Source organism: Chelon labrosus (assembly GCF_963514085.1).
Source record: "Chelon labrosus genome assembly, chromosome: 14".
Classification (NCBI taxonomy): domain Eukaryota; kingdom Metazoa; phylum Chordata; class Actinopteri; order Mugiliformes; family Mugilidae; genus Chelon; species Chelon labrosus.
In genome coordinates, this window is record NC_140347.1 from 27,364,841 (window position 1) to 27,377,469 (window position 12,629).

The 12,629-nt window shown below is 42.6% G+C and overlaps 1 protein-coding gene across 2 annotated transcripts in view; it reads right to left on the reverse strand.

The window, feature by feature from the left end:
* nbas (NBAS subunit of NRZ tethering complex) overlaps window positions 1-12,629 on the reverse strand; it is a 172,049-nt gene that overhangs the window by 93,040 nt on the left and 66,380 nt on the right. For both annotated transcript variants that reach the window (XM_084560840.1, XM_084560841.1), the window contains exons 33-38: window positions 10,262-10,375; window positions 7,147-7,260; window positions 4,928-5,085; window positions 2,987-3,070; window positions 1,296-1,472; window positions 644-757 (exon numbers count right to left, since the gene is read on the reverse strand). In XM_084560840.1, coding sequence (XP_084416966.1) covers window positions 644-757; window positions 1,296-1,472; window positions 2,987-3,070; window positions 4,928-5,085; window positions 7,147-7,260; window positions 10,262-10,375 — 761 coding nt within the window. The remainder of the gene's footprint in view (window positions 1-643; window positions 758-1,295; window positions 1,473-2,986; window positions 3,071-4,927; window positions 5,086-7,146; window positions 7,261-10,261; window positions 10,376-12,629) is intronic.

Sequence of the window (12,629 nt, forward strand, 5' to 3'; positions counted from 1 at the left end):
TAAAAACGAATCCCATTGATCAGCCGGCCCATTGACAGACGGACGCGGGGAGCAATTATTGGTAGATGGATGATGGAAGATGGATGGATGCTGGAGATGAAGTGAAGGGAGGGATTTGGAGGGGCCTATTAAAATGTCATGAGGGGAGATGTATCGGCCTTTTCCGTTTCCCCTCGCGTCCACTCTTTTAGCTATCCATATGATTTGTGTCTCTGAGTAAGAAGCCCAGTCATAGCCCAGGGCCACCATTCTCTAGGTACAAAGGTCAAACTATTCCTTTTCTTACTTTTGGTCTTTTCTACTCCTTCTGTTGAGGTTCTTTTCTTTGGGATTTTTCTGATATTCACCTCTCTACCTTTGTATAATCACACAGAAGATCTACTGGATGTGTTTTGTATTTTTTCTTAAGTTCATCCTTATGTACTGTTAGTATTTTCAAAATCCTTAATCTGAAATCAATAGTCATTTTTAGAAGGAAATTACAATAGTAGAAAAAAATGAAATAAAAACCTTAAGTAATAAGCCTATACAGGCATGTTTTTCTATAATTAAAGATGGTCTGAGGTTTTTAAAAAGGAGAAATAACAAACAACAGGAATGTACAAAATAATGAGCACTGAGACACTTCTCTGAAGCCACTCACCGCGTCTACGTAGGGATCCTCAATGAGCTCCTGATAAAAAGGGCCACAGCCCTGACGCTCCAGGTTGGAGTTCTCACATGCTCCTTCCTGGCCACTGGCTCCAGCGCCGTGACCCTGAGGAGCCATCACAACATCATTAAACTTTCACAACGTGCCCACAGCACTGTCATCTCGCTCTGTCCTGCAGCTCACATCCTCTCCGTTTTTCTCTTTCTTTAGAGGCTTGTCACCACAACCGCCCCTCATCTCCTTCCAATCGCTGCTGAGACCTTAGACGCCATCAGTCTACATCCCGGTCACCATTGAGCCAGTCGGGCCGCCGGCAAACACCAGATATTGAAAAATTCAACAGGAGGGCAAATTAATTATGCAAGAGATGAGCTCTTGATCGGCTGTATTTGGAGGAAGACTGTGAAGTCTATGGGCAAGAGTGTGTGACATGTAGGAGAGTAGATGGACATACCAGGAGTCAGTAGAGTCAAAAACTAAAAAGTAACAGTAAAATACAGAACTGGTTGCACAATCAAATCAATACGACATCTATAAACCACAAGTGTTAAAGCCACAAGTCCATTATTCACTCATTAGGAACCGTCTTCATCTTTACCAAAGAGTGCATCAATTAAAAACAAAACAGTCAGTGTGTTCTTACCTGCAGCGGTCGGAGGTAGTTGAGCGATGACTTCCACCAGCGGTGGTCACTGACTGCAGTCAGCACAGCCTTGGTGGTCAGCCCCGTAGTGGTCAGCACTTTCATGGTCTTAGCTGTGGTCCTGTGCAACAGGTCCCCCGCTTTCCCCACAGGGGAGTCCTCAGTGGATGTGGAGGCCTGAGGCCAAGCCGTGACAAAACGGAAAAGAGACAGTTATTCCAGCGTGTCACTCTGGTGTCTCTGTAGCAGCAGCCGCTGTCAAAGGGCTTCACAACTTGAAATTAGTCTGCATCACACTACAAGATTCACTTAAAACTTATTTTTTTTCTTTGCAAGAATCAGAAGGTTGCTCCATCTGTATTTACACATTGACCAAAGGACAGATTCTGAGTTGAGGACTCTTTTTTTTTTTTTTGTAACACTTGAGAGCAGCACTTTCATAACTGCTCTGTGAGCTCTGGGGAATTACAATATGCAATGTTCAGGCTGCACAGAGCCTTCCTGTTTCACACCTGCAGAGTGTGTGCTTGTAAAGGAAACCTGTCAAAAGTCACACAGGCAAAGGACACTTTTAAATTGGTGTGGAGCCGCTTCATTTTAGAAAGAAGCTTTTATGTAGATTTTGGAACTCTAGTGACTCAGACTACACGACCAGATCACGTATTTGCGCTCAGCGATCAACTTCTATTGGCCCGAACACCTTGAAAATACACATGTTTAGACTGCTCCTTTCAGGCAAAGAGCTAGATGAGAAAATAAACGTACATGTCTGCGGGTGGGTGACTCCAAGACACTTTACTTAACCTGTAGCACAGAGGAGCAACAATTTCTGAGTCAAAGGCATTGTCCTTTTTACTCTATGACTTTTGTACAGATTTCACAAATATGATTTTATGTATAAACTGGTAAAGGGGTCAGTATCTTTTGGATAGAGCCATTACTGATGTTGCTTTAAAGTCAACATCAGTAATGGCCTATATTGTTGAGGTATACTGAGAATAATGCTAAAAAAACAAGGAGATTACCTCTTTCAAAAATATCTTCTTCACCTCCAAAACATTTCAGATGACTGGTGCATTCAATGCTTTCTAGCAGGCGTGGAGTGTTTTTGGTTACTGCACAATTGAAAAGGATTTTAAAACCACATTTGGAGGGCCAGCGGGCCGGGGCCAAATCGTTTAGTGCCTTTCATCAATATTTTATTCGGCGGGGGATTGAGGGTCAGAGAATGAAAGCACACATACGCTCAAGATGTTTGTGAAAAACACACACAGGTGCATGAATGCTTCCTTGGTGCGCACGCACATCCAGAGGGTTTAAATATACACGAGCGAGAAGTGGGGACATCAATACAACGATAAAATAACAACAGGCAGCTTCAAATGAGCACCCATCCACACACAAAGGGGGATGCAATGGAAGTCATGAAACATTAACACCCACTCAAGGCATCATAAAGCTGGCAGTGCTGAAGGAGAAGAGAAGGGGGAGGCATAAATAAACCAAGGGAGTTGAGCAACCTTAACACTAGATTTACACCTCATCAAATATGGAGCAGCAGGAAAACACACAACCTGAAACCGGACGGAAATGCATCGACAAGGGAGGCAGACAGGTGAGACAAGGAACGTGTATGGAAAACATGTTAATGTACAGATGAAATTTACAAATGGAGTCTGACGGACACAGACCTTTGCAGAGTCTGTCTCGTCGATGTCTTGTCCAGTCTCTGTGACGACAGGCTCCATTTGATAGTTAACAGCCTGGTACAACACCTGCAGGACAGAAAGAGGGCAGACAAAGAAGACACGATTTGTTATTGTACTATAAAACTCTTAGTTTGACCTCAGCAATCTGACTGGATAAAAGGATATATTTAATTGTGGTCACTTTTGATTTCACTGAAAAGTACTAATAAGGAACTAGTAAGAAACTTCAACCTTAAAATCTTTTTTGGCAGACACGTGATTATTTGCCACATGTAACTGAGCTTTGAGAAGTTCAATCAAAGACGTTTTCACAGGTTGTTTCATCCGAATACCTTTAGAGATCTGAAAAGGCAAAGCTTTACAGAAAAGAAAGAGAAATAGATATTTTTATTTTTTTTTGTCTGCTTGCCCAGGGTTCAAATCCAGGACTGGTCCCCGTTTATGTTACGATCTGGCCCAATCATCAAGTAGGGACCAGACATCAGAGTTAGATAAGAAAAAAGATTTATTTGAAGGTCTAGAAGTGGTTTTACTGCCTCTTTTCCTTCTTGTTAATCAGCATGAGCTCTCAGGGTTAGGAATACATTTCTGACAGTAGGTAGAGGGAGAGTAGTCCAGAATCACTGTTAATCCTTGATACAATGGAGATATTAGACTTTTTTGCAGTATCTGAAAGTGTAGTCCCTGCTGTTCACTTCCTTACAAAAAATAAAAAAAGACTCTGAACTTATTATTACTGGTCTGCCTCATATTTACTGGTTTGCTGCTTTTGTTGAAAATGTTCTTGCCTAATCCAAACCCCTGCTAACTGCTCCTTTCAATCACAGCCTCCTGCTTCCAAGATGCTTTGTCAAACAATATTATTAAATACTGATTCATGTTTTCCTGCGGACAACAAATGTGAGACCACTGCATGTCCCGCCACGTATGCATCAGGAACACAAAATGCGTGCTCTTTCTGAGGAGAGGCTCTGTGAGGAGATTTGCTATGAATATGTACAATAATTGTGCTCCTGTACATGAAGTACAAGGACACACAAAAGGTGCTAAACTTGTTGAGAGATGAGAAATCATTTCCAAATCTCCAGAAATCTCTGAGCTACAGTATGTCTGCCCTCTGTGTATGGGACAGCAAGGCAACATGGCCCTACGGCCCAGTCTGTTATACTTTGCTCTAAGGATCATGCAGCTGAGAAGCATAAAGTCAAAGTCAGACTTTCAAACATATATTGATAGGAGCGCGTCTTCCCGTGTTCAACGCCTCTCCATTATGATTGTTGCTCTAGGTGTGAGAGATCCCAGGTTCAAATTCTGAGCCCCATTTATGTTCAGTCCACTCGTGAGCCGCAACAAAAATAAGAGACCAGATATCTGTAAAAATAAAGAGTTTATTACTAAAAACTAAATAGGTGTAAAAAAACAATAATAGAACCAACGTGGTTCGGCATCCCAAGACTTCGGCATGCCTCTGTAGCTGTGTCTTTTATCTACACTTTCTATGTCCAATTAGAATGACCAAGTACATGCACCACCCAAAGGCACTGCAAGGCCAGTGGAGTGTGACAATAAAACCCTAAAATAGCACAACCCCTCTGCATGGCACACACATTTGTGCCCTAAATTGTGGTAGGAACTGATTTGCATGCACATTTACTGTCCGCCTTGGTCCATGCAACTATGAAATGACCTGTAGCCAAAGACATAAATAATCCGTAATCAAAAGTAAATTGTAACTCGCAGATCTTAAACCTAATTCTCATGAGTTGGGATTGTTTGCGGCGTGCTTAGTCCAGGCCAAGAGCTCAGTATCCACACATTTTCACAATACTGGCAAATTGGCACAAAATGCTAGCAAGAGCTGAACATTGAAAAAAAAACAAAAACAAATGAAAAGCGGTTTATAAAAAGCCCTATTCTCCTTACCTGAGTTTGCAGGTCGCTGGAGGCAGCCAGGAGGCTGTGGATGCAGTCAGGGGGACAGTGTGTGAGGGAAAAGGCTAACAGTTCCTGCCGGGCCTCCAGATCTCCATAACCCTCGCACTGACCGAGCAGGCTGCACACGTCCCACGCTGGACTGTAACCTGGGAGAAGAGGGGAAACGAGAAGAGGAAGTACGGTGAGGAGAAGGCAGGCAAGACAAGAAAGGAGAAAATGGTTTTAAATTAAAGTGTCCATCCGTCTCTAACCTACCCTGAATTCTTTCACACTGCGAATAAAAGCCTATCAACCCGCCACGAAGCAGAACACACACACACAGACTGTGTAAAATCTATGAATAGAAATAACAGAAATACTGGGGATATACTGCTGAGATATGACAATACAATAAAGAGTAACCTTCCAAGCCCTCTGGATATTAATACATATTTAAGTTTAAAACACTTTTCCTCTTGAAGAAAATATCAGTCTGACACATTGTAATAACTGTGCTACATTTGTTCCAGCTTCATCACAGTCAGGAACCGACGCACGGCCCCGACTTCATTCTTACAAACAGATTCAATTATTCCCACGGCGTTCACAGACACAGAACACTGTTGCTTATCTGATTACACCTCCTCTTCTCTCTCTCCCAGACACCTTTTTTTTCCCCCTCATCGGTTGCTCAGTAAAATTCTATTCATTTTCATTTCCCTGTGGCGCAACATGAAACGAGGTCACGCAAAATACCATTATCCCAGTGACCGCTTTAAATCACTTCGGCCGAGACTGGGCTATAATTTCTGATATTGTTGTCTTCATTGTTGTTTTTGTGCATGAAGAGAGCCACCTCAGTTTAGGGTGTTTGGAGAGAAGAAGCAAGACGCAAGTAGTTCTTATCTGTTTGATACCATGAACGCAAACATTTAAGGGCCATCAACATAGAGAAACTCCAAACATGAATGCACAAACGATAGTAAGTGATTTCTTTATAGAACATGTGAAGAAGCACCACTCTGGAGACCACAAGCTCCAATAATCTATGGTAAAAGTGAAATTTTCACCTTATTAACAATAACAGTGTCATGTATTTCAGTGTCTTGTAGTGGTCTGGTTGCAAGTAAGGTACTGACAGCAAATAATTTCAATTTTTTGGCAAATATTTTATGTTTCATCATCAAGATGTTCATACCTTCCAGTATAGAACAGTGACTTTAATCATATAAGAATAACAGTTTAGGACCCTTATGTAGGATTTAGTAGTATCTAATTCCTACATAAGGTTGCAGACTGAATACTCCTCCCTTCCTAATCGTGAACCTACGACAGCAGCCTCGTCAATATAACCACTATAACATGAAAGGCCCTCTCTAGAGTCACTGTTTGGTTTATCCGTTGGGGTCTACTGCAAAAACATGGCAGCAAAACATTACGATGAGATCTGTGGAAGACGACCTGTGCAGATCCCCATGCAGATATGAAGGCCTCATTCTGGCCTTGGTCTTGCTTTTATATAGCGCTTCTCTACCTATTGGTACTCAAAGTGCATTACAGTCACAGACGCATCTACCCATTCGCTCACACAAGCACACACCAGTGGGGGTTCAGTGTCTTGCTCAAGGACTCTTCGGCATGTGGCACATTCCGGTGATCGAACCGCTAACCCTCTGGTTCGTGGACAACTCGCTCTACCTACTGAGCCCCATTCTAAGCCAACTAAGCACAAACAGTCCAGTCTAAGAGTGATACCAGTTCAAATCAATGTTTATCTTATTAAAATCCAATAAATACATCTCTTAAAAATATGCTGTCCACAGGCTTCTTGAAATGGTTTTGAAGCTCAGTGTGGTGGCTCTGGCAGCCGCCATCTTGGTAGTGCCTGACTCCGCCTAACTCTCAAAAATGGGCAAAGAATTTGAGAAGAGCAAAGGCCGTTGGGTGATGCCAAGGCAAACCAGTAACGACCTGCGATGGTACCCATTTGTTACTAAAAGTGACCACATGACACATTAATTATGCGTATCTTTAACTTTAAATGGGTCTGTAATATAACAATTTACCCCACAGACAGTTGTAATAAACAGGCTCCCCTTCCCCTGCAAAGTTAGGCATGTTAACATCTGGTAAAATGCTTGTGCAGCCAACCTCAAGTTTCAGCCCTGACACCTGAGCGGTAATTCTGCATGCCACCTGGCTGCATCAGTTCACAGCTGACTACTTACCTGCAGCCATGAGGTCTTGACAGTGGATGTAAGAGGCCTTGAAGTCCAAACACTGCAGAGCTTGCTCCGCCAGCAGGGCCAGCACTTGGCCTTTTCGCGTAGCCTCATCATCTCCTAGGCATACACACACACAGATATTCATTCAAATCAGCGCTGAAAGATGCAACACAGACACATTTTTTGTAATCTTGAGAAATGTCGACACGTCAAAGGAAATCTCATAATCTTGCATATCGCCTACAACATCTGGCTCAATCAATCTCTTATTAAATCTCCCTCAGACTACACACACACACACACAGGTTGATATGTAAGAATGTTCACATTAGCTGCCTCACACTCAGAGACCAAATATTAATTGGTGTCTACCATGAAGGAGGTTATTGCCGTGTTTGTTCATCTCAAAGAGCAAGTATGAAATATTAAAAAAATACCAGCCCACTGCCTCGCTAAACTGGGAGAAAAAAGTTTGATATCTCAGTGTCGGTGGGATGGGTGCGGTGTTAAGATTCATGTGGCGACTCAGGGCCACCTTTGATCTCAGAGTAAGCTCGATAAACAAAAAAAAAGAGAGGACAGGGCGATCAAAAGAGGCACGCGCAGAAACACAACTTCTGAACAAACCTGTGCACTGAAGATCAGAGAGTTAAGGTGAAGAAATGCAATGGATTGGCCTGTAGACGTGCGTGTGTGTGTGTGTGTGTGTGGAGTGAGTGAGTGAGTGAGTGAGTGAGTGAAACAGAAATGTGATGTTTACTGGAAGGGGGGGTGGGGGTTGTCAAATATTTTCAGGGTGACTGCTGAAATGGTGTCTTCAAAAGCTGTCAGGACCTCAATATAGAGGAGGCTTGTGTGTGTGTCAGCGCACCTTCACTCAGCCTGTGTTCTTTTACACCAAATGTTTTTATCGAAACATTCCCTGGTATTTATTTCAAGCTGATCTAAAATCTAAGAGATCCAATCGAAACCTTTACCTGTCCTTGATAGGCCAATCAAAGGCTGTGATTAACAGACGATAGACATATAAGCATAGACTATAACACAATATCCCAAGGCTCTTCACTGGCTTATCACACGGCTCTCTTCCAAGTCAGCAAAATTTGGACCATTTGGTAATTATTGATTCACTCAGACAAAAACTATTTTCTCTTACCCCCAGCCCATAAAACTAAATGATTTACACAGCATTTCTGCAGAGGCAGGAGCCAACCCCTAAGGGTTTTTAACTGGTGTGTTGGTGATACCTGCATTAAATATTCACCACAGAGCCCCGGAGCTATGCACCCTTCAAAAGCCTCCCTCCTGCATTTATTTATTTAAAAATATGTTTATTCCTCTTCTCATCTCCCTTTGCCTCCTTTTTTTTATTTTTTTATTTTTTTTTCCTGAAACCACACAGTGAGAGCTTCCTGCTGACAGAACGCAAGCAGCTCAGACGCAGAAATGCCACAAGGCCGGTTAGCGGGGTTCGTTTAGCTGGTGACAGACCTCAGAGAGAGGAGACGGGGCTGGAGGACAAAAGGGAGAGACAGACGCGGGAGAGTCGAGCTTGTCTTCTTGAAGAGAGGAGCGATAAACACGGAGGCAGACGGCAAGGCGGGGAGACGGCAATGATCATCCTGTTTTGGAGAAGCAAGAGGATGACATCTTGGTCTTTCCCCTCAAATGTGCAGCGTGCTTTTTCCAATATACGCAGGTGCAGTGTATGTATATGCATGTAATCTACTTCATGGAGGAATTTAAAATCATCCTGCAGAGCTGCAGCCAGCGTGTGTCCCATCCCGTGTATCGAACTGACTGCATTACTGGTCAGTGTGTAGCTGCGTGTGCTGTGAGTTCTGCAGCTCGCGACGCCATGTGGGAGATGTGAAAGCTCAGATTAAAAAAAAAAAAACACTGAAAATTTACAGCAGGGAAATTCCTTTTGGAATTAGCACTGATGTAAACATCATTCCTGTCAAGAGTCTGCAAATATAGTAACTCCCCAAGACGGAAAGAGAGAGTGAGGCAGACAGAAAAAAAAGACTCAAAAGGAGAAAAGAGAGAATCTAGAGGTAATTAAATCTGTTTACTTGATTAGGCTTGTCAGAGGTTTTCCCGGGTAAGGCTTATGAGTGTAGAGTAACCCATTTTATTTCACTTTTCCCTCTGCATACCACACACAGTCAAATACTTGCCTGGTTCTACAGAGTTACTGAATTAAATTCTGCCCATTTGCTCCAATCTCAGTATCCCACTCAAGCCTTTCTCCTAGATAACTGCAAATCTGATAGTGGTATTAAGTGGCTATTAGTCAAAGCCTTTTCAAACATTACAAATTACAATACTGGGGTTAACAAGTTTAAAAATAACTAAGATCCTCATTACACATCCGTCATATAAAGATTAATGCCCCCCTGCCAGCATATGTCAGCTTTGAAACCTGGATCAATACTTTAATCTTTGAGATTTTTCAAGCAACATGAGGCAATAAACAGAGCTTCAAAGAGGCTGACTAGAGGGTGCCTCGACATTGCTACAACAGCTGAACTTTCTTTTTCATTTTTTTTTTTAACATGGGAAAGGGCACCTGCCTCAAAAACACCTTATCTCACATTTCATTAGCTAATAGAGGAATGACGCTGGGATTAAAACGGGGCAGAAATGAGAACATGTTAATCAGCTCCTCTTTGACACAGTCCCCAGTCCATCGTCTGGCTCCCACCGTCTAAACACCATAATACTTGGAGTGCAGAAAAAAGGGTTGGAGAGCACATGAAGTGATGTTTCTGGGGGATTTGCCTGCTCCTTCAGGGTTTGTGCATGTGTGTGTGTGTGTGTGTGTGTGTGTGCGTGCAACACCTCTCACGAAGATGAATTTCCCTCTTGTGTGAGAACTGCCAGAAAACTCACCAGGAGTACCCACGCATGCTGGGGTACTTCTACGTGGGCGGTCGTTCCTCACTTAATCTCATGAGCCGTGTCATGGAACCGCCACCAGAGTGGTCTGGTTTATTGAAAATTACCCTCAAATGCATTTTTAACAAGATAAAACTTAAAGAAAAAAAAAAAAGAGAGAGAGAGACATGTGATGAGGCGGGAAGTGTCTGGTCGTGCTGGTCATGTGCGACTTTACCCGAGACTCGGAGCAGCGAGGCCAGGTTGAGAAGAGTGGTGGACTGCTTGTAGGCCGTGGAGCAGCGGGCGATGCACTCCTCTACGAGGGACAGGCGGTCTGATCGCAGTCGCACTGGAGGGAAGACAAGGAAGGCAGAGGGGAGGGGTGTCAGGATCGTTTTTTGCTAATGCTCGATTCAATCTGTTACAACTGATGATCAAGTAATGGCAAACCATGTGCAGTGATTGATAAGGCAGCTGCTGCAACAAAACATAACAAAATGCCGTATCATTCACGCAACCCCACCCCACAGATATACAGTAGTGACTGATGCTGATGATGATACTGTATGCAACTTATTTTAATTACATGCTAATATTAAAAGATACTTGTGAATGCAAAATATTAGTATTTTAAAGCTGCAACTATCAATGAATTTTGATACATCAATTCAGTACAGTTGCGAGTTGGGATTATTTGGATTTCTGCATAAATTGTTCATAAAATGTGTTCTGATCTTCATCTACAACAACAGACAAACACAGTCTGCTTAAACTAACACCGCACAAAAAAAAAAATAGGTTATGTTTTCACGTTTTCATTGAACACAACATGTAAACATTCACAGTGCAGGGTGGAAAAAGTATGTGAACCTTTGGATTTAATAACTTGCTGACCCTCCCTTGGCAGCAATAACCTCAACCAAACGTTTCCTGTAGTTGCAGATCAGACATGCACAAGGGTGAGGAGGAATTTTGGACCATTCCTCTTTACAAAACTGTTTCAGTTCAGCAGTATTCTTGGGATGTCTGGTGTGAATCTCTCTCTTGAGGTCATGCCACAGCATCTCAATCAGTCTGCGGTCAGGACTCTGACTGGGCCACTCCAGAAGGCGTATCTTCTTCTGTTGAAGCCTTTCTATTGTTGATTTACTATGCTTTGGGTCCTTTGTCCCGTTGCATCACCCATCCTCTGCTGAGCTTCAGTTGGCAGACAGATCTTAAGTTTTCCTGGAAAATGTCTTGATAAACTTGGGAATTCATTTTTCCCTCCATGACAGCAATCCGTCCAGGCTCCGAGGCAGCAAAGCAGCCCCAAACCATGATGCCTTGTCCACCATATTTCAGCTGCGATGAGGTTTTGATGTTGGTGTGCTGTGGCATTTTTTCTCCACAACATAGCGTTGTGTGTTCCTTCCAAACAACTCAATTTTGGTTTCATCTGTCCACAGAATATTTTGCCAGTAGTGCTGTGGAACATCCAGGTGCTCTTTTGCAAACTTCAAATGTGCAGCAATGATTTTTTTGGACAGCAGTGGCTTCCTCCATGGTGTCCTCCCAATGAACTCCATTCTTGTTAAATGTTTTACCAGTTGTAGATTTGTCAACGAAAATGTTAGCATGTGCCAGAGATTTGTGCAAGGCTTTAGCTGACACTCTAGGATTCTTCTTCACCTCAATGAGCATTCTGCATGTGCTCTTGCAGTCATCTTTACAGGAAGACCACGCCTATTGGGAGTAGCAACAGTGCTGAACTTTCTCCATTTGTAGACAATCTGTATCACCATGGACACATGAATGCGAAGGCTTTTAGAGGTACTTTTGGAACCCTTTCATTTCAACCCTTTCAGCTTCATGCAAGTCAACAATTCTTGACCGTAGGTCTTCTGAGAGCTCTTTTGTGCGAGGCATGGCTCACATCAGGCAAAGCTTCCTGAGAAAAGCAACTTCAAAACTGGTGTGTGTTTTCTATAAGGCCTTGCTCCAATTAGCCCTTGGAGAAGTCATTAGCCTAGGGGTTCACATGAAAACATATAAGTTTTTGGGCAGTATTAGTTAGTAACAGACTGTGTTTGTCTATTGTTGTGACTTAGACGAAGATCAGAACACATTTTATGACCAATTTATGCAGAAATCCAAGTAATCCCAACGGGTTCACATACTTTTTCTTGCAACTGTATCTGTGTTAAGCCAGTCCTACTTGAATTTATACTGAAGGTGTACTTTGAAGAATCTATCAGAGGCCGAACAGGTTCAATCAATACTTCATCATTTTGCCAGCCGAGGTCTTAGCATCTTGTTTTTTTTTCACTTGACCTTTATTTTAAAATCTTGGTAAAATAATTCAACAACAGCAGAATGCAGCAGAGAACAGAAACAAGACCGGAGCAGCTAGTGGTTTTAAAAGAGCAGTTGTGTTTATCTTTAACGTGTGCGCAAAAAAAAAAGTGTTTGGCACACAATATAAAACCTGTTCACCCAAAATAAGGGTTTGCACACGGACTTTGAGCATGAGCCAACCACTTGAAAGGGTCTAATAATAACAATTAAGGGAGCAGTTTCTTAGGGAAGTGGCGGCATACAGCCATTTAGAGCTTTATAAAGAA